Genomic DNA, 26534 nt, shown 5'->3' with positions numbered 1-26534 from the left:
GCACGGCGTGTGGAGACTGAACATTTCCTTGTGTTCAGTGGAGAGAGGGGAGGGGTCACCAATCCCTGCAGCCAATAGGCTTCAGTGTACAATAGAATTTTCTATTTGTACACTGAAGAGAGAAGCCGATTGGCTACCCCTCTCCTCTGCACTGAACACAAGGGGGAAATACACTCGTGGAGGCGACTGCGGCCATTTTTGTGTAGCTGTTGCTGTTTTTTGCCAAAAACATTCCCGATTTTCTTGGGACAAAACCAAAATCCCGGGAAAACAATCGGGACAAGCTTTAATCGGAACGAGGGTCCCAAAATTAGGATTGTCCCGGGAAAATCAGGACTATTGGCAACTATGGGTAATATACGGTGGGTTCCCTGACCCTATAAAAAATAAGTAACTAACCAGCTTCACCCGTGACACTAATACGGTGATCACTGGTGACAGGGGGTGATCAAGGGGTTAAACCTTTATTAGAGGGTTTAGGGGGGTCCCTAGACCTAACACTGATTATTGTCACAAATGACACCAGTACGCGGATCAAAGAAAAATATGAACACTGCACTGGGTGACACTGTGACAGGGAGTGAAGGGGTTAACTGGGGGGGGGCGATCGGGGGGTGACAAGTGTGCCTATGTGTACTGCGTTAGTGTAGGGTTGGTGCAACTTACTGTGAGATGTCTTCTCTCCTGTCTCTTGAATGAAAAGAGTTCCACGAGGGGAGATGACATCACTTCCCCTGCCTGTGTTTACACTTACATAGGCAAGGGAAGGATTTAATTCGCCAGAACCGATCACCAGGTCCAGGCCAGAAATCATTGGCCTGGGCCTGGAGACTGATCGGTTCTGAAGCAAATCCGATCGTTGCGGCCGCCTAGGGGGCACGCGTGTGCGCCCGACGTAAAGTTGCTTCGCCCAGCCGAGCCAACTTGCGGCAGTACAACTCCGGCGGCTGGTCCAGAACTGGTTAAACAGTGAGAGACAGAATAACAACAAAAATATCCAGAAAAACGCATTTCAAAAAATTATAAATTGATTTGCATTTTAATGAGTGAAATAAGTATTTGATCCCCTATCAATCAGCAAAATTTCTGTCTCCCAGGTTTCTCCTATACAGGTAATGAGCTGAGATTACAAGGACTCTCTTAAAGGGAGTCCTCCTAATCTCAGCTTGTTACCTGTTTGAAAGACAGCTGTCCACAGAAGCAATCAATCAGATTCCAATCTCTCCACAATGGCCAAGACCAAAGAGCTGTCCAAGGATGTCAGGGACAAGCTTGTAGACCATGGGTGCTCACCCTGTGTCCCTCCAGCTGTTGCAGAACTACAAGTCCCACAAGGCATTGCAAGCCACTGACAGTTACAAGCATGACTCCCAAAGGAAGAGGCATGATGGGAATTGTAGTTCCACAACAGCTGGAGGGCCACAGGTTGAACACCCATGTTGTAGACCTACACAAGCCTGGAATGGGCTACAAGACCATCGCCAAGCAGCTTGGTGGGAGGGTGACAACAGTTGGTGCGATTATTCGCAAATGGAAGAAACACAAAATAACCATCAAATCTTGGGTGAGATCCTCCTTCCCTTAGCCAGGGCATTGAAAATGGATTGTGGATGGGTATTCCAGCATGACAATGATCCAAAACACGCACAGCCAATGCAACAAAGGAGTGGCTTAAGAAGAAGCACATTAAGGTCCTGGAGTGGCCTAGCCAGACTTCAGACCTTAATCCCATGGAAAATATATGGAGGGAGCTGAAGGTTTGACTTACCAAACGTCAGCCTCAAAACCTTAATGACTTGGAGAGGATAATAATAATCGTAAGTTCTTGAGTAACCCCTCAAGGCCCTCCTCTATTCTGGTTGCTATGACTTTTTCTGTGTCGATGCCCAATGCATGATATTGTAAATGCCTGTGTTGCTCAACGCTCATTATGTTTGTTATCAGTTTTCATAAAAAACTAATAAACATTATATCATAATAATAATAAAAAAAAAAAAAAAACAGTGGTGATTAAATAACACCAAAAGAAAGCTCTACCTGTCTCAAAAAATTATAAAAAAAATAATTTGGGTACAGTGTTGTACGACTATTTGTCATTCAAAGTATGACAGCGCTGAAAACTTAAAAATAGCCTGGACTGGAAGGGGGTGAAAGTGTCTAGTATTGTAAAAGTGGTTAAACAATGCAGCTGGGAATCAGTATGTTATGTTGCATAGTGCTGTTTTTTCCATTTTCTCGAAATTTTCCCAATTATTTTTTCTTCTCACGTGAAACCTTTTCTTGAGATGAAAAATGTTTTTGCAATCCTAGTTACAAAGGCATACACTTGGAAATGAACAAGCAAGAAACAATGAAAGCTAGCTGGATAAAACCCACCACTTTATCATACAACTGGTAAAACACTATTGCTCATCATTGTGGCTACTCATTTTTGACAAACAATCTTTTTCAAGCAACTCAAAGACTGAAATGTCCCTTAAGTGGGATTTCTTCTTTGTTAATTGTCCTTGCCCCCCCCCCCCCCCCCCAACAAACAAATTAAAAAAAACAACAATTACTGGCAGCTGAAAAAAAAAAAAAGAAAAAAAAAATTCTTACCGTGGAGTGGACCTTTCTTTAATTCCCACAGACATGGGAGCTTTCTTGCAGCGTTTTGAACACCCGGCTTTCTTGGGTGGCAGTGGAGAGGCACAATTATGTGACATAAATAAATGTAGCAAACTGGTATCCAATAAACTCCAGACTGGACCATAAAAATGCAACATGTACAAATAAGTTCCAAATGCCAGTGTTAAAGCGGAGTTCCACAAAAAAATGGAACTTCCGCTTTTCAGAATCCTCCTCCCCTCCAGTGTCACATTTGGCACCTTTCAGGGGGGAGGTGGGAGCAGATACCGGTCTAATCCAGGTATTTGCTCCCACTTCCGGGCATAGACAGCCGCAGTATCTGCGGATATCTAAGCCATGTCCGGCGCCTCCTCTATCCCCCCTGCTGTTTTCTATGAGACACACAGGTCCCAGAAGACAGCAGGGATGAGTGGGATCGTGCAGCGCGACTCACGCATGGGCAGTAGGGAACTAGGCTGTGAAGCCGCAAGGCTTCACTTCCTGATTCCCTTACCGAAGATGGCGGCGACCTCCACCCTGATATTAAAGCGGAGTTCTGCCAATTTTCTGCCGAGGGACAGATCAGCTTTGGGTGCCGACATCGCGGGCGCCCTGGACAGGTAAGTGTCCGTATTTTAAAAGTCACCAGCTGCAGTATTTGTAGCTGCTGACTTAAAAAAAAAAAAAATTGGCAGAACTCCGCTTTAATATCAGGTTTTTTGAAGCCCTAAAGCAGGGGTAGGCAACCTTTTGAGCACAGTCTGCTGAAAAAATGTTTTCAAAGAAATTGAGCGTGCCGATTTTATAACAAAAAAAGTCAACTTCACACTCTCAATCACAAAAACGATTTTTTATAAAGTAAATGCTGTAAACTACTTGAGTAATAGTGAGAAATTAACATCCTGCACTCTCAGGCCTCAGATCAGCCCCAATTCCTGCAACTCCAAACCTCAGATTAGCCCCAATTCCTGCACCTTCCCACCTCAGATCAGCCTCAATTCCTGCACATTCACACCTCATATCAGCCCCAATTCCTGCTCCTTCACACCTCAGATAACTGTCCCCCCTGCAAATCTGTTTCACCACTGTACCCCCCTGCTCATCTGTCCCACCACTGTACCCCCCTGCTCATCTGTCCCACCACTGTACCCCCTGCACATCTGCTCCACCTCTGTACCCCTGCTCATCTGTCCCACCACTGTAACCCCCTGTACATCTGCCCCACTACTGTACCACCCTGCTCTTCTGTCCCACCACTGTACCTCCTTTCTCATCTGCCCCACCAATGTACCCCCTTTCCTATCTGCCCCACCACTGTAACCACCTGCACATTTGCCCTACCACTGTAACCCCCTGCACATCTCCCCCACCACTGTACTACCCTGCACATCTTCCCCACCACTGAAACCCCCTGTACATCTGCCCCACCACTGTAACCCCCTGCTCATATGCCCCACCAATGTTCCCCCTTACTCATCTGCTGTACCACTGTACCTCCCTGCACATCTGCTCCACAGTCGTACCACCATGCTCCTCTGTCTCACCGCTGAACCATCTTCTTATCTGTCCTAACACTGAACTTATCTGCTCATCTGCCCCACCACTGTAACCCCCTTTCTCATCTGCTCCACCACTGTAGCTCCTGCACATCTGCCCCACCTCTGTTCCCCCTGCTTTTCTGCCCCACCACTGTAACCCCCTACTCATCTGTCCCACCAATACACCTCCTTTCTCCTCTGCCCCACCGCTGTACTCCCCTGCTATTCTGTCCCATCGCTGAACCCCCTTCTCATCTGCCCCAACACTGAACCCCCTGCTCATCTTTCCCACCACTGTAACCCCGTGCTCATCTGCCCCACCGCTGAACCCCCTTCTCATCCCTCCCACCACTGTACCTCCTGCACATCTGCCCCAACACTGTACCCTCTTGCTCTTCTGTCCCACCACTGTAACCCCCCCTGGTCATCTGCCCCATCAATGTACCCCTTTTCTCATCTGCCCCACCACTGTACTTCCCTGCAGATCTGCTCCACTGCCGTATCCCTATGCTTTTCTCAGTATCTCATCTGTCCTGATACTGAACCCATCTGCTCATCTGCCTCACCACTGTAACCCGCTTTCTCATATGCCCCACCGCTGTAACCAGCTTTCTCATCTGCCCCACCAATGTACCTCCTGCACATCTGTCTCACCTCTGTTCCCCCTGCTCTCCTGCCCCACCACTGTAACCCCCTGCTCATTTGTCCCACCAATACACCTCCTTTCACATCTGCCCCACTACTTTACCCCCCTGCTTTTCTGTCCCACCACTAAACCCCCTTCTCATCTGACCCAACGTTGAACCCCCCTGCTCATCTGTCCCACCACTGTAACCCCCTTCTCTTCTGGCCCAACAATGAACCCCTCTGCCTCATTACTGTACCCCCCTGCTCTTCTGTCCCACTGCTGAACCCCTTCTCATCTTTTCCACCACTGTTCCCCCCTGCACAAGTTTCCAGAAGCTCAACAGTAATTCCACAAACTGTCTCCTGATTGTGGTTTTCTCAGTCACAGTGGAATCCCTTCTTTCTGAGATTGGTAGTGGCAACCAAGTGAGTCATCTTCCTCCAGAAGGAGAGCAGGGCTAGCAGGACTGTGATTGGCTTTAGCAGTGGCCAATGACAATCCTCCTCCTCCTCCTGAAAACAGGGACCGCCCCCCTCCTAGCAAAACTGCACCCAATCTCTTCCCCATCACAAAAGCTGACGATTGTAGCTACAGCAAAGTTAGAGAACCAAATACCCATCTTTTACAATGTGTGGGGGCTCAGTGCCTCCCCCTCAGTGCAGGGGCGGCATGGGAAATTCTGAAATTGGAATGCATTAGTGTCTCACTGACACTGCTGATGAGGAGGGAGCCGAGGGCCGGCTAAAGAGGCCTTGCGTGCTGGGGGTTGCCTACCCCTGCCCTAAAGTAAAGTTGCAATTCAGAGCTTGCACAGGAAGCTCCCATGGGTGAATGTAAGTATAAGGCTGAGTTCACACTGGCATTAAGAGCAGGCGTTTGAGAGGAGTTTGACAGGTGTGAAAAATGCCCCTGAAATGCCTATGCACAAGATATAATAGACAGCATATTGTGCTGTAGACATGTGCACACTGAAATATTTTGTTTCGGAATTTCGTTTTCGTCTCAAAAATAAATTTATTTAGTTACTCCCGAAATTCGTTTTTATTTATTTCGTTTTTCGTTAAAAATTGCATTCGTCCGAAAATCCAAATTAAGGTCGAATCTTATTATTATTGAAGGCTTATGGTGTCTGTCGAATGTTCAAAGAAGATTCGACGGAGCAGCTAAACTGTACAATGCCGTATAGTTTACCTGCTCCGTCGAATCTTCTTAGAACTTTCAACAGACACCATAAGCCAAAGTACGTGTGTACTTAGTTCTAGCTATTTTACTGCTCCACCTCTTTGGTTACAATCAGCCAATAACATTCATCATCATCATTATTTTTATTTATCTTTTCTCCCCTATGTTGAATCTTTCCTCCCCTACGTCGAATCTTTTCTCCCCTACGTCGAATCTTTTCTCTCTATGTAGAATAATCTTGGACTAATAGAGTTAAGGTTAGGCACATTCGACCACAGGTTTGATGGACACAGATTGTTATTGTCATCATCATGTCGAATCTCCTATCTATATCGAACTGTTGTAGCAACGAAAATGAAAATAAAGCATTTGTTTATGTCGGATCTTTCGTTTTTCGGACTCTGCACTTTCGTTATCGTTTGTTAAAACGATAACGAAAATACCTGAAATTCGGACGAAAATGCATTCGGACGAAAACGAATGCACATGTCTATTGTGCTGTTCACACTAAGCGCTAGTTTTGCTTCGCTTCAAAATTGAAGCCTCATGTCGAGTCAGGAGGCGTTTGAAGCCTTTCAACTCCTCCCATTCAAGTCTATGGTAACGCTCTGCAATCGCTCTGGCAGGCGTTTTTAGTTTACCTCTGTCACTTTCCATTGTGGAGCAGTTTTAACGCTCATCAAACTCTACGAAACTGCTCATAGGGAGCTATTTAACGCCTGTAAAACGCCCCATTCTAAAGCTCATTGACTCCTGTCTGACGCCCATACCAATGCCATACAAATGCTATAGAAGCATTTGTTGAGCGTCAGAAATTTAGTCAATTGTGAACAAGCCCTAAGAGAGAAGGCACACTGGTCTAGAGAGTCAGGGTGTGTTTTAGAAGGCTGATGAAGGAGGGTAATTCCCTGAAAAGTGCCAGACCCAGGAACACTTACAGAAGTGGGATCTACTGTCTGAAGCTCAGCATGCACTGCAGTCTGGACTGTTACTGGACTGTCACAACAACGCCAGCACGCATCGCGCATACGCAATTCCATTTTTAACGGCAAAGGAGTTTATTTGTCATCTCTGCTGATGTTGTTCCTTTTTATCATTTTTTTTTACCTATTTTACTTAATAAATGAAACAGTCATAGTTTATCTGCACTATTGGAGTCCCCCTTTCTTTTTTTGGAATCTGTGATTTACCTTCGCCTGATCTCTCTGGGAAGAAATATTGGAAGCGCCCCTGGGAGTATTCCTTCCGTACTGGCGCCCCTGCTACTGTTGATCAGCTGCTCGGGAAGGAGGCTGGCAAGGCATCCTATGGAGTTTACCATGGGACATCCCCAGGAGTCCATCACTACTAAGCCTGTTTTGACCCCCCTGAGTAAGGGCGGTCGCAGGCTCTCTGGCAAGCCTCCATTACTTATCACCTGGTGGCGGGCTGCACTGGCGGTGGATTATTCGACTCCGAACCCTGCATTGATTAACCTTTGGACTTGACTTTTCACCTATATCACATTTATGAACTTTGTTCTAAATATTTATGCTTTCACGTCATTTGTTTTTTATCACTTGCACATTTTGTATTGTATGGTTTCTCACTGGCCATCCTCACTGGCTGTTTTTTTTATCACTGTAGGTTAATTTTCTAGTTATATATTTTATATTAATTTATAACATATTTAATCACATATTTATTCACTTTGCAATAGGTCCAGCGCTGCACTGTCCTTTTAAGTCTTTTTCTATGTGCCCTTGTATTGGGGTTATAGTGCTTAGCTGCAGGACCTCCTTTACGGTTTTTTACTTATCACTATTTGCCTTTTCATTTAGCACCTAGCGCAATTCTTTTTTTCTTTATCAGCATATTATGACACACTGATTATGCATCCTTTTTCCTAGTTTTCTCTTGGCAGTCATTACTGGCACAGTATTTTGTTCCATCTCAAAACCCAGTCACCCAGGTTCTGTGTATGTTGGGGGTTCTGTGTACGTGCCTCGCCAGCACACGGCTCTACCACCTCAGCTCCCAGTAAAGATTCTGGCCTTGGCTCCATAATTACCACACCTCTCTGCACTGATTCCATGTAAGTACTCAGGTGGGGCATATTTTATTTTACCACACCTTATAGATATCTCTGAGCACCCTGCCCCTGATGAGTGGTTTACACGAAACGCGTCGGTCAATTTGTTATACAGACACATGCTCACATCATACCATCAACTTAGAACATCTTCCTTCAATCAAATTATGGTTTCACTGTTTTATACTATTTTTATTTCCACCACTAAGTGCTGCTCTTATGTGTATATACATGTATTCATTTTATGTATTAACCAATCAGTTGAGACCACTATGTGGCATCTATCTGACATATTTGATGTATTCTTGATGCCTTATTACACGCGCACATACATATGTGTGTATGAATATTGATGGAATGACATTTATTATAATGTTTTTTTCTCATGTGGTTTATGTTATTGATATGTTTGATACAGTTTTACGATCAATAAATATGCAGTCTTATTCCATCAACCTCCATGTTGTTCATGGACCTCATTTAAAGTCCCAAAACTCCCACTCTTTTTTCTGAACCAGGGATGGAGGCACACCACACATGTGCCTCATTTAAAGTCCCAAAATTCCCCCTCTCTTTCAAAAATAAAGAAGGAAACATTAAAATTGTATTTTCCCAATTGGAAAACATTTCAATATAAAATTGAGTTTATTAAAACTTTTTATCACCAATTTGATAATAAATTGATCCATTTTTAAAAACTTTTTTCTGCCATTATAACACTATCATGTTTTAGCATGTTTCACCTGCACAGCAGAACTTGAAAGAACAGCATGTGATAGATAAAAAAATACAAAAAAGGTACAGTACACATCAAAGTTTTGGTTATCAATACACAGATTCTGTAAATTACAGTGAGTAGATTATTTTCATAGCAGATACAATAATGTTTATTGCTAGATTTAACTTGTGCTTTCTTTGTTGCACCAACAAAATGGAAAGGATCCACAGCATGGTTGAAGTCTGGGGTCCCAAATGTTTTTTAGTCCATAGAGCTGTTGAGGCACTGGATGCAACGTTGAGTTATGATGGGCTGTAGCCAGTTGTGTTTTCTGTAGCACTTCCTTATAGAACACAGATTCATTGGGCAGAGGATTCACCTCAAAAGGATCATTGGAAAGGTTGAAAATTAATGGGGGAATGTGGTATGCAACATTTTCTCCACTGCAAGAACAAAGCTTGGAACCATAGCATGCATTTGCTCCTGCTGGGAATTTTGGAGAAATATAGTGGACTTTCCAAGTCGTCTTACCTATTGACAAATACAAACATTAGATTGCACAATTAATCCAAAATCAACAAATTAGCCTAATTCTTTCTGAGGGCTTTGCAAGTTAAGAGCTTACTGTGCTATTATTCAAGTTGGAGGCACACTGCTTTTATTCACCATGATATCAATGTAAGCGAGGACAACAAGCCTGTATACTCTCAGCCCCCCCTCACACCTGTACGTTCTCAGCCCCCCCACACACCTGTACGCTCTCAGCCCCTTCACATCTGTACACTCTCAGCCCCCCTCACACCTGTAGGCTCTCAGCCCCCCCTCACACCTGTACGCTCTAAGCCCCCCCACACACCTGTACGCTCTCAGCCCCCCTCACACCTGTACACCCTCAGCCCCCCTCACATCTGTACACTCTCAGCCCCCCTCACACCTGTACACTCTCAGTCCCCCCTCACACCTGTACACTCTCAGTCCCCCCTCACACCTGTACACTCAGTCCCCCCTCACACCTGTACACTCTCAGTCCCCCCTCCCACCTGTACACCCTCAGTCCCCCCTCCCACCTGTACACCCTCAGTCCCCCCTCACACCTGTACACCCTCAGTCCCCCCCTCACACCTGTACACCCTCAGTCCCCCCCTCACACCTGTACGCTCTCAGCTCCCCCTCACACCTGTACGCTCTCAGCCCCCCTCACACCTGTACGCTCTCAGCCCCCCTCACACCTGTATGCTCTCAGCTCCCCCTCACACCTGTATGCTCTCAGCCCCCCTCACACCTGTATGCTCTCAGCCCCCTTACACATGTAGGCATTCAGCCCCCCTCACACCTGTACGCCCTCAGCCCCCCCCACACCTGTAGGCATTCAGCCCCCCTCACACCTGTACCCCCTCAGCCCCCTCACACCTGTACCCTCTCAGCCCCCCTCACACAACAAGAGCTGGGACTAGGAGGACCATCTTACAAGGGCTGTTGTGCAAGGGGGGGGGTGCACATTCCGGTGTCTGTGTGTGTATATGCCTGTGTCTGCTTGTGAGGGTGGCTGGCTGAGAGCGTACAGGTATGAGGGGGGCTGAAAGCATACAGGTGTGAAGGGGGCTTTATTATATAAAAAATGTGTTGCACTGTCTAGTCAAATACAATTTAATGTATAAATCAAAAATAAAATAAAAATCACAAATAAATAAAATGACACACCAAAATCCATAAAGTGATAATGTGGAAAGTCCTTGAATTCAGTGCAACACCCAGTGCTTAAACAGGGAGGCAAAAATGTCTTCTTACCAGAGCCAACGACCTATTAAGGTCTGTATTTGCATCTGTGAGCTTTATTATCCCTCACATTACGTGCAGGTCATCTTAGCTTGACCACAGGATATCCACAGAAGCCGATCCAACCATTGATCATATGAGAAACGGAAAATTCATTGTGCAGCGTCCAGATTAAAAACGGGCAATTTATTAAAAATCTGCTTACAAGAACTGTAATCACAGGTATGTGGAAATATAACCGTCCTAACACTCTAATGAGCGTCTGAACATCATCGCTATTTCCTGCCCTGCCTTTGCACTTTGCACATTATCACTTTATGGACTTTGGTGTCTCATTTATATATTTGTGATTTTTATTTTATTTTTGATTTATACATTCAATTGTATTTCACTAGACCACGCAACACATTTTTTTTATATAATAAACAGAATCTACACCAATGACATAACAGTAGTTAGGTAGTATGGTTTAAACCCCTGATTTACACGGAACCCCCACACTGCTGCGCCAATCACTTGCTGCAGAATTATGACAACATTTGAAGTCCTGAAAACCTTGCTACACAAAATATTGTATTTTTTTATTTTTATTTTTGTTTATTTTTTAGGTGTCAGTTTCAACACACCTAGTCAGTTTATTCTTGTGCCTGTCATCGACTTTTCCATTTCCCTTGCATATCTATCAGAAATTCATGCCTCTTGCCATATTTTTTGTTCTGTCATCTCTCCTATCTATCATATTACCACATGAACATGTCTACATTGTAAGCGCGCTGGATCCTTGGACAGTGAGTGTCTATTTATTAAAAAGAGCAGCTACAGTTTTTGAAGCTCACAACTTTTAATTTTTGCAGAATTGACTGAAGCGCCTCTAACTCTCAAAGCTGATCCTGCATTCATTTACAGGACAGAGACAGAGTGGATAGTACTTGTAGCTCTCTTTACTTGACATAAGGGGCAGGGGCAAAAAGAAAAACCTTCAGTGTGTGAAGCTGGATGAGTGGATAAGAAGTTCATTTTCTTGGAAATTATATAATGTATTTTACTTACTGCTTGTGTCGTGCCATCGTACTGCATGCAAGAAGTCATCACAATAATGAAACATAAATTCATGTTCAGAATTAGGAACAGTTCCTTGCACGAGAGGCATTAGATCCTTTCCATCAATGATCCTAGAACCAAGAAAACAATAAACCACTACATAAACAAGCAAAGGATAAAAAATTGCATGCCCTGCCATAAACGAGAGCATGACCTTAAATGCTTCTAAGGTAACAACAGTTGCAGAATTACAGAAGCCTTGTGGTATCCACACACACACCTGTGTTAAGTCTCCCAGCTAAAGCTGGCCATACATGACCAGTGTAGGAACTAATGTCCCCAACTTCCACTACCCACTCTTTATTTACTACTCCCCTTTCCCTTTCTTATCTATAATAATTAGATAACGCACACAGGAGTTGTTTTGGAGTAAAACCGGCCATAGCAGCCTCCTTTATTATAAAATATAAAACCAACTTTTAAATAACTTTAAATAACTCTTTTAATGAACATTTTGTACAACTATGTATAACTTTTAACTGACAGTTCTTACACCTCCCAATCTTTGGTCTTCTGATGGCACTCTTAACTTCATCTCCTCCATTTTAACAACTTCACCAAACACCATACACTGCGGTACATAATTTACCATACCAGGCCACCAGCCGTATTTAAAAAACAGCTCGGTGACAACACCCTTCCCGCAGTGTAACATCTGTCTTCCAGCCTCGCCTTCCGCTGTCAGAACAGAACACACCAGAGGGGCCCAGAATACTGAAAGCCCCCCACCATTTACCATCACCTCTTTGCATTTTACCACCATCAGAGACCAAAGATGCCGCCGATAAATTGCTGCTATGACGACCATGATCCATTCACCTGTAATAAAGAAAAAACAGAAACAGCAAACCAGAAAATACCCACAACAAACCAAAAAAGGGAGGGTGGGTGGGCAACTTCCCCTTTGTCTGTCTCCTCACACTGCTCCTGCTTAAACCCCGCCTATTCCTTTTATATCTCTCCACCCCTAAAGTTAACTATAATCCCCTCCCTCTTACTTCCTTTCCATTTTTAACCCTCCGTTGTGTCCTGTTCCACCTTGTCATGCCCAGCCCTTCATTACCATTCCATATTTCCATTACCATTCCGGGCTTCCCTTTATACACTTTTCTGGTACATATTTCCTCTAGATTTACCAAAACCATATAATATGAGGTCAAACCTAAACGATTTCAATATGTATGCAATCATGAAGGCCCTTGCACTACATTTGCATAAAATATATTGAATAAGAAAATTATATAATGTATGGCCAGCTTGATCCGTGTGTCTCTGTGGAACCATTAGGATCTTAGGCTGCGTGTCGGCCTTCCCCCTCCAATGCTAAGTTCCACCTCTTAATTTACCTGTCAAGTGCAAGACCCTCAGTGAGCAGTACAGACTGTGACATTTGACAGTTGAATGACATGAATGAGGTACAAGAAGCTTAACAAGGACTAATGGATTAATATAAAGAATAACACAGGTACTTGCACATTTTACAACAACATGTTGCACTTCAGCACTATTTTCACCTTAGAAATATTTTGGGCAGGTCAGGTCCGGTTCATTTTAAAGATCTCGGGTGCAAGCTAAATTTCTCTCTCTTAACTGGTCTAATGGTTCTGCAGAGCCTGGTCAGGTATATCCCTAAATTTGGGGGTTAATTGGTCCTGCCTGCCTGGAAAAGGTTTCCAGAAATAGTGTAGAAGGATGAATCTCTGAGCCATGAATATTTATCTGACCTCAGCCAATCCTTGGGAGGGGGTGCTCAGAGGGTGTGGCTGGGGAGAAGATACATGTTTTGGGAAGGCCTGCTAGAGGACAATACCTAAGGAAGCTGAGCTAGAGAAGGACCAGTTTCACTGAAGAGTGTTGCAGGGAAGATGGTTGGGGAGCTGTCTCTAAACATTGAGAGCAAGACCCTTTTGCCTAAGGCTCTAGTCGTGCCTGTGCTTTGGGGGATTGAATGCCAGATGTTGCTGCCAGGACTGGGACTGCTCATACAGAGTATCAGACTAGCTATCTGTGCCCTCTAGCTCCAGCATTACTTAAAGCGGTTGTATAGTCAATTTTTTAACTTTTACCTACAGGTAAGCCTATAATAAGGCTTACCTGTAGGTAAAAAAAAATCTCCTAAACCTGTACAGTTTAGGAGATATTCCCCTTGCTATGAGCCGCTGACTGCAGCGAGCATGCGCACAGGGGATTCTCGGCTGAAGGCCTGGCAGATGCCGGACCTTGCCGGAAAGAAATCTCCTGTGCGCATGCGCAGGAGTGACGACATCGCGGCTCCAGCCACTCACAGCGCTGGAGCCGCGATACCCGGAAGACACGCCGAGGCAACATGTCAGCTACCTTGGCGTGGACCAGGTAAGATACCGATGCCTCGTTCTAAGGTAAGTATTTCATAATGAGCTAGTATGCGGTGCATACTAGCTCATTATGCCTTTTGCCTTACAGGGGTATAAAAAAAAAGTGTCAGCGGGATATTCCACCGCTTTAAGGCTGCCACTGAAGGACTTTGCCTGAGAATCTGTCTTCTAATGCTTACATGTGTTTTGGAGTATCCTGCACCCTCATCCCTCTACTCACTGTGTTCAAGTACAGCAATAAATCTTAAAAAAAGACACCCCTTGAATGAACCTGTGTTTGTCAGTGTGCTTGGAACTAGTGTAGGGGCCTGGCAGCCTCTGAACAGGTAAGGGAGACCTGAGTAATTTCCAGTGGCTCCTCAGGGGGTAAACGCTACATATTATTTATTATTAATGCAATCATCATATGAATAGTCTTGCGACTGGATTGGATGAATATCTCTAAATCCCATATAAATCTAAACAGATCTTAAAGAAAACATTTGCTGAGAGAAATACAGAGCTTGCCATGGCTGACCCCATTCTGAAACTGTCAACTACCTGGCTGGTCCTAGCTTTAAGATCTTAAGACATTGACCTGGAACTAGCATGCAGCCATGGAAAAGGTCAACAATGGCAGCCTCTCTACTTCCTCATATTCTTTTAAAGTGCAAGGTATTCTGAAAGTAACGGTTGATTAGAGATAGAAATCTTCAGCCCCTGTCCCTCAATTCATAAGTGTTCATCAATTCATAAGTCCTGACTGGCTGCTGTTATGGTCCACAGTAACCAATCTGAAATGTTGCTGGTCTTATTGCTAGTCTCAGATGTTGCAGTGAAAGTGCAAAAAAGATTGCTAATCAAAACTGTAGTATTTTCCATCTTATCCAAATTGTTCTATGATATGTGTGTCCACTAAGATGACATATTATACAAGATTTTTTTAACAGTTCCATGCTAAATACATATGCATTAATCTAAAGTGTAATAGTAGTATATCGGTTTATTGAAATATCATACCTGTCTTGGGGCAGAGTGCCTCCTCCAAGCTTAGTTACAGTGGGGAATATATCCATTAGACTTGTTGGCGTATCAACAGAGGTATTTGTAGGAAGAATACCCGGCCAGTGAACTATTCCTGGTACTCGTATTCCACCTTCCAGTCCACCCATACCTTTACCACCTGGAATGTACAGATAACAACAAGTATAAATTATACAGGGCCAATAAAAATATAGCGGTTAACAAAGTTGTCTTTCAAAAAATAAATAAAGTGATTGTAGCAGTAGTAATGTACTTGCAGCAAAAACAATCGAGCACTATCCATGATACTTTTTTTTTATTTGCACTAACATCCAAATTTTCAGGACAAGCTTTCAGGGTGTACCTCCTTCTTCAAGGTTCAAGCAGCGCTAATACAAAACATTTTAGCATAATATTAAAGTAATTATAAATTGTTAAGGAATTTTACCTTAACCACTTGCTGACCACACACTGTTGCTTCACTGCTACAGTGTGGGCTGGCTGTGCAGAATCACGTATATATACAAAGTGCCTTGAAAAAGTATTCACACCCCTTGAAATTTTCCAATTTTTGTCATGTTACAACCAAAAACGTAAATGTATTTTATTGGGATTTTATGTGATAGACCAACACAAAGTGGCACATAATTGTCAAGTGGAAGTTAAATGATAAATGGTTTTCCATTTTTTTTACAAATAAATATCTGAAAAGTGTGGTGTGCATTTGTATTCGGCCCCCTATACTCTGATACCCCTAACTAAAATTGAGTGGAACCAATTGCCTTCAGAAGTCACCTAATTAGTAAATAGAGTCCACCTGTGTGTAATTTAATCTTAGTATTGAAGCAATAACTCTCGGTGGAGCTGCTGGTTTAAAGCGGGCTTGTTACCTTCACTCTCGACACCTCTGTTTCACCGGCACCGGGTCTAGGGTTCCGTTGAGTTTACCTCTGGACGATATAAGCACCACACACTTGAGTAGGTTTTCCAATGCTTTAATAAAACGAACAAGGGAAGTAGCAGGAAAGAGGTAGTAGGAAAGCTGCAGGGAAGCTCAAATACCTTTCTGTTGTATTTCTTCAAAACATTCTTTGTAATTGAACACTTGCAATTGAATAGTCCCCCTTTCGTAGGATTCAATCTTTGCCCGCCTGGATAGACATCTCTCACTTGCCTAGCAGCCAGCATGTAGCATGAACAAAAGTCTCTGCCACAGACTTATCTGGAATAAAACCCGTACGATCCTCTGCGACAGGATGTATTGGTTTGTGATGAATGTCAGATACAGTACTTGAACCTTTAAGCCAACCCGGCAGTACTATACTGTAAAATTACTTCGGAATGCGTCCTCCAACCGAGTCACCAGGCCCCTCTCCAGACCAGCACTCTGCATGATCCTTCCATGATGGGTCCTCCCCTGGGATCTTCTCGGTTGTCCAGCTTCTTCACTCAGGATAGACAGCTCAGGACCATTCCTCCACTGCGGTGGTAGGCCCTAGACAGGCTTCTGGGCCCACCCACATGCCACAGCGATGCGTGCCTCCGGAACGGAGGACCACGAGGTGGTATTCCTAGTGCATACCTGTTGGCCAGGAGGGCCAGCAGGTGGCTGAAAACGAACCCTAAAACATGGCGTCTGTCCCATAAATACCCTCTCCCAGAATGCAACTCGGAGGACCACCTCCACCGAGTTATCTCAGGGACAGAGGAGCACTCATTCGCTTCAACGCGTTGCTTTTCCAACACCTGCCGATGGTGACAACGACACCTACGGGCACAATGTGGAACTGCATGCAACATCAGCCAAGCTGGAACAGAGGCAAATCTAACTTCCTATAATAAGCGACCCACTAAATTTACCTATCAGCGGTAGATAAAAATCTACCAGCGCTACAGTATAAACACAGCTGTTCTGTGAAGCCCTCAGAGATGTTAGAAAACCTTAGTGAACAAACAGCATCGTGCAGACCAGAGAACACACCAGACAGGTCAGGGATAAAGTTGTGGAGAAGTTTAAAGAGGGGTTAGGTTATAAAAAAAATATCCCAAGCTTTGAACATCTCTCGGAGCACTGTTCAATCCATCACTCGAAAATGGAAAAAGTATGGCACAACTGCAAACCTACCAAGACATGGCCGTCCACCTAAACTGATAGGCCAGGCAAGGGGAGCAGTAATCAGAGAAACAGCTAAGAAGCCCATGGTAACTCTGGAGGAGCTGCAGAGATCCACAGCTCAGGTGGGAGAATCTGTCAACAGGACAATTGTTGTGCACTCCACTAATCTGGCCTTTATGGAAGAGTGGCAAGAAGAAAGCCATTGTTGAAAGAAAACCATAAGAAGTCCTATTTACAGTTTGCGAGAAGCCATGTGGGGGACACAGCAAACATGTGGAAGAAGGTGCTCTGGTCAAATGAGACCAAAGTTGAAATTTTGGCCCAAAAGCAAAACACTATGTGTGGTGGAAAACTAACACTGCACATCACCCTGAACACACCAATCCCACCATGAAACATGGTGATGGCATCATCATATTGTGGGGATGCTTTTCTTCAGCAGGGACAGGGAAGCTGGTCAGAGTTAATAGGAAGAAGGATAGAGCCAAATACAGGGAAATCTTATGCCGCGTACACACGAGTGGGATGTCCCTCTCAGAAAAAGTCCAATGGGAGCTTTTCATCATATTTTCCGACCGTGTGTATGCCCCATCTGACTTTTTTTGTTGACTTAGAGAGTGAACATGTTCTAAATTTTTCCGACGGAACTAATTACTATCGGGAAACGCGCTCGTCTGTATGCTGTTCCGACGTACCAAAAATGACACATGCTCTGAAGCAAGTACTAGACGAAAGCTATTGGCTACTGGCTGTTGAACTTCCTTTTTCTAGTCCCGTCGTATGTGTTGTACGTCACCTCGTTCTGGACGGTCAGACTTTGGTGTGACCGTGTGTATGCAAGACAGCTTGAGCGGAATTCCATCAGAACTCTGTCAGAAAAACCTTCAGAGTTTATTCCAATGGCAATACCGGTTGTGTGTACAGGGCATTAGAAGAAAAAACCTTTTAGAGTCTGCAAAAGACTTGAGACTGGGGCGGAGGTTCACCTTCCAGCAGGACAATGACCCTAAACATATAGCCAGAGCTACAATGGAATGGTTTAGATCAAAGCATATTCATGTGTTAGAATGGCCCAATCAAAGTCCAGACTTAAATCCAATTGAGAATCTGTGGCAAAACTTGAAAATTGCTGTTCACAGACGCTCTCCATCCAATCTGACAGAGCTTGAACTATTTTGCAAATCAGATAGGGCACAAATTTCACTCTTGATTTGCCAAGCAGGTAGAGACATACCCAAAAAAGACTTGCAGCTGTAATTGCAGTGAAAGGTAGTTCTACAAAGTATTGACTCAGGGGGGCTGAATACAAATGCACGCCACACTTTTCAGATATTTATTTGTAAAAATTTTTTAAAACCATTTATCATTTTCCTTCCACTGCACAATTAAGTGCCACTTTGTTTTGGTCTATCAAATAAAATCCCAATAAAATACATTTACATTTTTGGTTGTAACATGATAAAATGTGGAAAATTTCAAGGGCTATGAATACCTTTTCAAGGAACTGTATGTGATCTTGCATTTCCGGGTAGGGGGCATGTGCGCCTGGCTGTGCTGTCACTGGCTCCAGTACATGCCGATCACCGGTTCACCTAAAAATGATTTATGGCCAGGAACCGCTGATCGTCAGAGCAGGTCACAGGAGAGAGCTTTGTGTATATAAACAACATAAAGCTCTCTTCTGACAGTGGCAATGTATTAAAAACCAGCACATCCTTTAGTAAAAGCACCTTAAAGTACACACAGTAAACATATGCACACATTTAACCCTTTGATTGCCCCAGATGTTGACCCCTTCCCAGCCAGTGTCATTAGTACAATGTAGGGATGAGCCAAACCCCCCCTCGGTTCGGTTCGCACCAGAACCTGCGAACGGACCAAAACTTCGCGCAAACTTTAGAACCCCATTAAATCTATGGGACTTGAATGTTCGAAATCAAAAGTGCTAATTTTAAAGGCTAATATGCAAGTTATTGTCCTAAAAAGGGTTTGGGGACCCGGGTCCTCCCCCAGGGGACATGTATCAATGCAAAAAAAAGTTTTAAAAATTGACTTTTTTTTGGGAGCAGTGATTTTAATGATGCTTAAAGTGAAAAAATAAAAGTGAAATATTTATTTAAATATCGTACCTGGGGGGTGTCTATAGTATGCCTGTAAAGTATGCCTGTACAGTGGCATGTTTCCCGTGCTTAGAACAGTCCCTGCACAAAATTACATTTTTAAAGGAATAAAAGTAATTTAAAACTGCTTGCAGCTTTAATGTAATGTTGGGTCCCAGCAAAAAAAATGAAAATCAGTGAGACAAATGGCATGGGTACCCCCCCCCCCCCATTCCATTACCAGGCCCTTTGGGTCTTGTATGGATATTAAAGGGGAACCCTGCACCCAAATTAAAAAAAGGAAAGGCGTGGGGCCCCCAGGCCCTATATACTCTGAACAGCAGTATACAGGCGGTGCAAACAAGACAGGGACTGTAGGTTTGTTGTTAAATAGAATCTGTTTGTAATTTTGAACTGGTACATTTTTAAAGTGTAGCTCCAGCCAAAAAATCTATTTTTAAGCTTTTTGGAAAACATGGGGAAGGGTTATCACCCCTGTAACATTTGTTTTGCTGTCTTTGCACCTCTTCAGAAGATTTCACCTCACTTTCTGTCCCAATGACAAATGTTTTTTGAAAATTTGGGGTTTTTAGTAAAACAAGGATTAGTGATAAAGCATCAGTGAAGAGGAGACACGTTTTTCCCATATTAACTGTTACAGGAGAGAATTTCCCTTCCTAGGGGTAGATTTCATCTCACTTCCTGTTGTCTCCTTCCGTTTGCAAGTAGGAGTCGTTTGTAAGTTGGATGTTTGAAAGTAGGGGCCTGCCTATATACTCTGCAGAAACTGGGGCCTTAGGTGTTAGAAATATTAGATCAAGAATTGTAATTACATGCCATTGTTGAACAGTGGTAGAAAAATTTGGCCTGTGGTGGTGGTGCTGCTGATGAGTTGAGGCACTATCTATATGGCATTAGGGAGCAAAGCCTTCGCTTTATCTGTGAGAATGGGATGGAATTTCTAATAAGAGAGTCAGTGGCTCCACTTAGCTGGGTCTTGTGGATAACAAGTGCAGTTACAAGTGGGAAAATATGTTAGTACTATAGAGAATAAACCACATGATAGCATATTCAAAAGCTCATATATATTAAAGGATAAGTTCACCTTTTAAAAAGAATTATAAATGCACATGTTTTTGCAGAAAAAGATGTGCATTTATTATTTTTTTCCTCCAGGAGCCTGGAAAGCATTGTACTAGTGTTCAGTTAATTATGGATGTAATGTCAGGCTTCTGCAGACAAGCCCTGCAGCTTTTAGCCTGTACCTTTGATACAGGCTGACTGTTTACAAGCTGCAGAGCTTGTGAATGAACTATGAGAGCTCTCATCAGCACCCTTGCAGTCCTTTCAGAACTACATGACATCAACTGTGGTGGCTGACGATAGTTGTAGTCTATCTATTCACAGGAAACAGCCGTTTGGGTGGAGCCCCGTTTAGCCACACTGTTTTTAAATTGTAATAGCGGGTACGGGGAGAAGATCCCCCACCTGCTGTCATGCAGAGGCGGGGAAAGGGGGGTAGAGACTGCAGGAGTTTGATCATGTTACATGCTCCACCCAAAATAAGAGTAGACATATAACATGTTCCAAAAGATAAACTTAGCCTTTAAATATTAGTAACATGTACCATCCAGTGCACTATCAAACTTTTAATATTCTTTAAACAGGTCTTGTACAGTCTTCAAAGCATGTCTCCGTGAGGGAATATTAGATTAACATATAGTCTGTGCCCCATGAAAAGAGATCCACATCCCTCCATCGCCCGTTCCATGTGCTCTTCTTAAAGGCTTACCCAATAATACCTTGCAATAGGCAGGTCAAACTTGATGACCTCATCACAAACGACATAGGGCACAGCGGCCATAATTGAAAAGGGCAAAACAAACACACATTACAAGTGACGGTCAATGAATACTCATACTAAACATAAAACAGCAATTATCACATTACTACAGTGGCTTCAGTACAGCACATCTTCTCCATAAAAAGAGAATGAAAATAAGGATTCATTATGGCAGATGAATCATTACCTCTGTAAATTCCATTGTGGCCTTTCAGATGAGGACTTCCATCCATTCCTTCCAAATATGCCCCATGGTCTGACGTAAAGTAGGTAAACGTATTATTCACTAAGCCTTCTTTATCAATGGCTTCTAGGATTTCCCCTTAAATGACAAAAAGTTAATATTTGTATCCATATTTAGCTGTTAAAGCCGCAAAACAAAAATGCCATATAGCTTACCAGTCCTTACTAGATGTGGTGGCTGCATTAGGCTGTGTACAGACAGATTGACATTTGGCTGGTTCAGCGTGGACTTGTCAAATTTCAATCTGTGCATAGCCCTCCCTGTTTGAGAGAAGTTGACCATCAGATCTACTTCTGTGGAACAGACATGCTGGAAAACTTTCACTGATCAGCAGCTGCAGCCAATGGGCTGCAGCTGCTGATCAGTGCATTTTAACAGCAGAGTCCCAGGGTTAGAAAAAATGTCCTGATGGGGGGGATTCATCCATTCACCTCACTTATGTTGGAAGAATAAACTGCCCATACCCAGCCTTAGTTTCTAGCTTGTTAGCTTTATTTTCACCTTGTGATTATGCCACACTTTCTGTCTCAGGATTACAATGCTTACTCATCGTACTGTATCTATGGAAGAGCAGTGTGGCTCCATTCACACCCGAGTGTACTGGAATCACAGGCGGTTGGAACAGTAAAGCCTGCCAAAGCACAAACATTGTACCAGAGCCTGCATTTGTAATGAGAGAGTGTGGCTACTCCCATGTACATATAAAAATTACAGATATACATTCCCTTTATACAGAACAGGAATTAACTTACCAACCATCCAGTCCATCTCCTCTATATTGTCTCCATACAAATCATGTTTACTTCTTCCTTTAAACCTCTTAGTGGTATAATGAGGAGTGTGGATATGCAGGAAAGATACAAACAGCAGAAAGGGCCCATTTTTATTCCTATAAAGGCAGAGAAATTGTCTATTTAACTTTTTGGACTTAAAGCAGGGTTCCACTCAAATATTTAACTTAATCTTACTCCCTTCAGTTAATTGCATAGATGTTCAAATGCCACACAATTTTTTTTTTATCGCTGTAATTACCTTTATATTGTACTTTATTGTGGCACTTCCTGTCTCTCCTCCCATGGGAGTAGGAGTGTTTATTGCCTTTCCCCGGTGGCACACTGTCTCTTGGGAGCTTAGTGTCAGGTTTCCCAAGATTCAGTGCGGAAACAATGATCATGCGTGTGAACAAGCTGTGAATGAACAGCATTCACCGCATCCAGGAAATCAATGCTCGTGGGCTTCACATGCCCACAAGCAAGATGGAAACAGCCAGCATCACATTTTTTAAGTTATTCTTCAGTACGAAAACAGACAGAGGCGGAAATATTACACCCAAACTGTGAGTATTATTTTGGAATTAGCAAAGTGTCTCAATGACCTAAAAAAAAAAAAAAAAAAAAAAAAAGGAGGATTGGTCGCCAGACTCCCACTTTAAAGTGCATCTGAAGCAAATTTTTTGGGGATATAGTAATGAGGAGTTATAACTAGAGATATGTTTGGGTGTCCTTTGAAATCAATGTACATCAGCTGCGCTCTTTTTCAGTCCAGTTATCTGCAGGCCAGATAATTTACTGCTCTGCAGTAGATGTAAAGAAGGGGGTGAGATGCTGGTGCCTATATTTAGTCAATGACATCAGTCATTAGTCGGGAGGGGGGGATTGGGGTGCAAAAGGTGAGCAAGGAGGGGTGGGCAGAGGCAAGTGGGGGAAATTGGGGTGTAAATGGGAGAGGAGGGGGGTATAAAAAGGGAGCCAAAAAATGGGGTCGGGTGCAGAAATAAGCAGTAGGGAGTTTTGAATACAGACATTAGCAGGGAGGATTTAGGATGCAAAGGTGGTCTGAGAGGAGGTGGATAAGGGTATAGAGATTAACCATGAGGGGGAGGGGTCATTGTAAATACCCTCAGTAAATTGCTGGTCAGTGTAATGTTTCTCAGTTATATTGATCTTTAGTGTAAATACCCCTGTTATATTGGGGGTCATTGTAAATCTTCAAAGTATATATGTCCCTGTTAAACTGGTGATCAGTATAAATGTCCCTGCTACATTGGTGATCCATGTAAATACTCATGTTACACTGGTAGCCATTCCCCTTACATTGGTGGTCAATGTAGAAATCATTCCCTACATTTATAAACTCCCCAATTACATCGGTGGTGAGTGTATCATCCCCCTTATATTGGTGGTCAGGATAGAATTTTCCTCAATACATTTGTGATCAATGTAAATGATCTATTACATTGGTGTTCAGTGTAGACATTTCCCCTCTGCACTGGTGGTCAGTGTAGAAATCTCCTTGTTACATTGATGGTCAGTGTAAATACCTTGTTACATTGGTGGTCAGTGTAGAAATCCTTCCATACACTGGTGATCAGTGTAAATTCCTTATTACATTGGTGGTCAGTGTAGAAATTTCTCTGTTACATAAGTGGTCAATATAAATTATTTATTACCATGGTGGTCAGTTTAGAAATCCTTCCATACACTGGTGTCCAGTGTAAAATCCCCTTTACATTGGTCAGTGTAAATCCCTCCTTACATTGGTGGTCAATGTAACCCCCCCCCCCTTACATTGGTGGTCAGTGTGAATTCCCATTACATTGGTGGTCAGTGTTAATCCCCTTTACATTGAGGGTCAGTGTAGAAATATCCCCATTGCATTGAAAAGTGTAGCATTTCCCCTTTCATTGCTGGTCAGTGTAGAATTTCCATTGCATTGGTCATCAGAGTATGATCCCCATTACATCAATGGTCATTGTACATCCCCCCTTACATTGGTAATCAGTGTAGAAATCTCCCTGTTACATTGATTGTTGGTGTAAATTTCTTAGTACATTGGTGTCAGTATAGTAATCCCCTGTTACATTGGTGGTCAGTGTAGAAATTCCCCACTTCATACATGCAAAAGATTTCCAATTTTGTTCTATGTAATTTGTTTTGTCAGTGCAATGCCTCCCAACTAGATTTATTACACAGGATTTTTGCCACCTACTGTTCGGCTGTTGGGTTGCTGCACTTATTATTACAGATACAGGTAGCAGCACAGTGGTGTAGTGGTTAGCACTTTCACCTAATAGAAAAAGGGTCGCTGGTTCGAATCCCGACCATGACACCATCTGCCTGGAGTGTGCATGTTCTCCCTGTGTCTGCGTGGGTTTCCTCCGGGTACTCCGGTTTCCTCCCAAACTCCAAAAACATGCTGGTAGGTTAATTGGATCTTGTCCAGAATGGCCCTAGTATATGTGTGAATGTGTGTTCCAAGCGCGTCGAGATCCTACGGGGTAAATGACTGCGTTATATCAAGATGCAACTCAACTTCTATAGCACTGTCCCTTTTACGCAGTGCTTTACATATACAGTATATTGTACATTCACATCAGTCCCTGCCCTCAAGGTGAATACACATACTAGGGCCAATTTAGATAGGAGCTAATTAACTTATCAGCATGTCTTTGGAGCATGGGAGGTAACCGGATTACCCGGAGAAAACCCACGCAGGCACAGGATTGAACTGACTAAGGTAGACCATAGATTATACATTCTTTCACTTCAACCAGTGGGTTGAAGGAAAAAAACTGTTTTGGATTACCCCATCAACGCACTCAGTCTTAATGGGGGAATCCCTCCCACAGAGCTATTGTAGTGTGACAGCAAGGAGAGTTCCCTGCTGCCCCGCTGTCAGAATACAATGTTCAGTATTGTCGGCTCTAGCCGGCGGCACTGATCAAGCAAATAAACCCAACAGGCTGGTTGTACCCAACAGTCGAGAGATCAACTTCTATAAAACCAGCCTGCCCATAGATGGTTCAAATTCAGCAGAGATTTTGATCCATCTATGGCTGGCTTAAGGCTAGCCATACACATGTAAATTTCCCTTGTTCACACCCATACAGCGACTGCATCTGATTGGATGCAGTCACCCTTTGGCCCATAATTTCCCACCCGGCTCCATCAATTTTAAAGCTGGCTTTTGTTGAACCAGGTGGTGCTGACACGGGCACTCATGGCTCAGATTTCAGCCAATTCAGCAGTCGTGTATGACTAGTTTAAAAATTGTACAGTAGCTAGCTAAACAAATCCATCGATAGACATGTGCACTGCCGAAAAATTTGCTTGTTTTGGTTTAATGCTTTTTTTTGTTTTGTTTTTCAGGTCATTCGTTATGATCGTAATTCGGAAATTTGTAAATTAGAAAACACGAAAGAAAAGCGAAAGAATAACTAACAGCAACTTAAACTATTAAGTTATAGGTATTGGAATTTCCTTTCAAATTTGTCTGTTAGTAAACGTAATGAATACGAATTTATCCAAAGTTACGAATTATCCGAAATAACCAATGCCGCATCTAAACTAATCAAACGGAACAAATGAATTACATAGTTACATAGTAGGCGAGGTTGAAAAAAGACACAAGTTCACTGCCTGTGGAAGAGTATACCATATCCTAACGATGTCAGAGACTGCAATCATGGTACAGGAGATGGTCAGAGACTGCAGACATAATGCAGGAGATGGTTAGAGACTGCAGACATGATACAAGAGATGGTCAGAGACTGCAGACATACTACAGGAGTCGGTCAGAGACTGCAGATCTAGCACAGGAGATAGTCAGAGACTGCAGATATAATACAGGAGATGGCCAGAGACTGCAGATATAATACAGGAGATGGTCAGAGACTGCACATATAATAAAGGAAAGGGTCAGAGACTGCAGTTCCTATGGACGTTAGTAGATAATGGCTGATCGGCCCTCTCACCTGACCCAGTGATACAGCAACGGTTCCACTGATCAGGAGTCAGCTCACTCTGGATTGCCCGTGGCGACTCCGTTGGGTAGCACCAAGATCTATATTCTGGCAATGACTCCATTCCTTTCTCTGCCAGGGATGCCGCTAGGCTGTGTGGCTTTTCCTCTAGTAGGGCAGCGGGGTTCTCTCTCTGATGGTGGTGACTGGTGGTCGGTGGGAAGAATGTCCCTTACATTGGTGATCAGTGGAAAGAATGTCCCTTACATTGGTGGTCAGTGGGAAGAATGTTCCTTACATTGGTGATCAGTGGGAGGAATGTTCCTTACATTGGTGTCACCCCCCCTTCCACCAACTATAGTCGCCCCTCAGTACAGACCCCCCTCCACTAAGTATAGACTCCCCTCCGTTAGTGCAGACTCCCCTACTAAGTATAAACCCCTCCCTTAGTACAGACCTTCATCAGTACAGACCCCCCCTCCATCAGTATAGACGGCCCAGGACAAACCACCTC

The 26534-nt window shown here is 43.5% G+C and overlaps 1 protein-coding gene across 1 annotated transcript in view; it reads right to left on the bottom strand.

Moving 5' to 3' along the window:
- Window positions 1–8661: 8661 nt before the first annotated feature.
- Window positions 8662–26534, bottom strand: part of LOC141128833 (arylsulfatase D-like) — a 57286-nt gene continuing 39413 nt past the window's right edge. Inside the window, exons 6-10 of the mRNA XM_073616386.1 lie at window positions 22032–22168; window positions 21223–21357; window positions 14975–15137; window positions 11571–11692; window positions 8662–9275 (exon numbers count right to left, since the gene is read on the bottom strand). Coding sequence (XP_073472487.1) covers window positions 8926–9275; window positions 11571–11692; window positions 14975–15137; window positions 21223–21357; window positions 22032–22168 — 907 coding nt within the window. The 3' untranslated portion in view covers window positions 8662–8925. The remainder of the gene's footprint in view (window positions 9276–11570; window positions 11693–14974; window positions 15138–21222; window positions 21358–22031; window positions 22169–26534) is intronic.

The sequence above is a fragment of the Aquarana catesbeiana genome, linkage group LG02 (genome assembly GCF_042186555.1).
Source record: "Aquarana catesbeiana isolate 2022-GZ linkage group LG02, ASM4218655v1, whole genome shotgun sequence".
NCBI lineage: Eukaryota > Metazoa > Chordata > Amphibia > Anura > Ranidae > Aquarana > Aquarana catesbeiana.
This window is presented reverse-complemented; position numbering and strand designations above follow the sequence as displayed.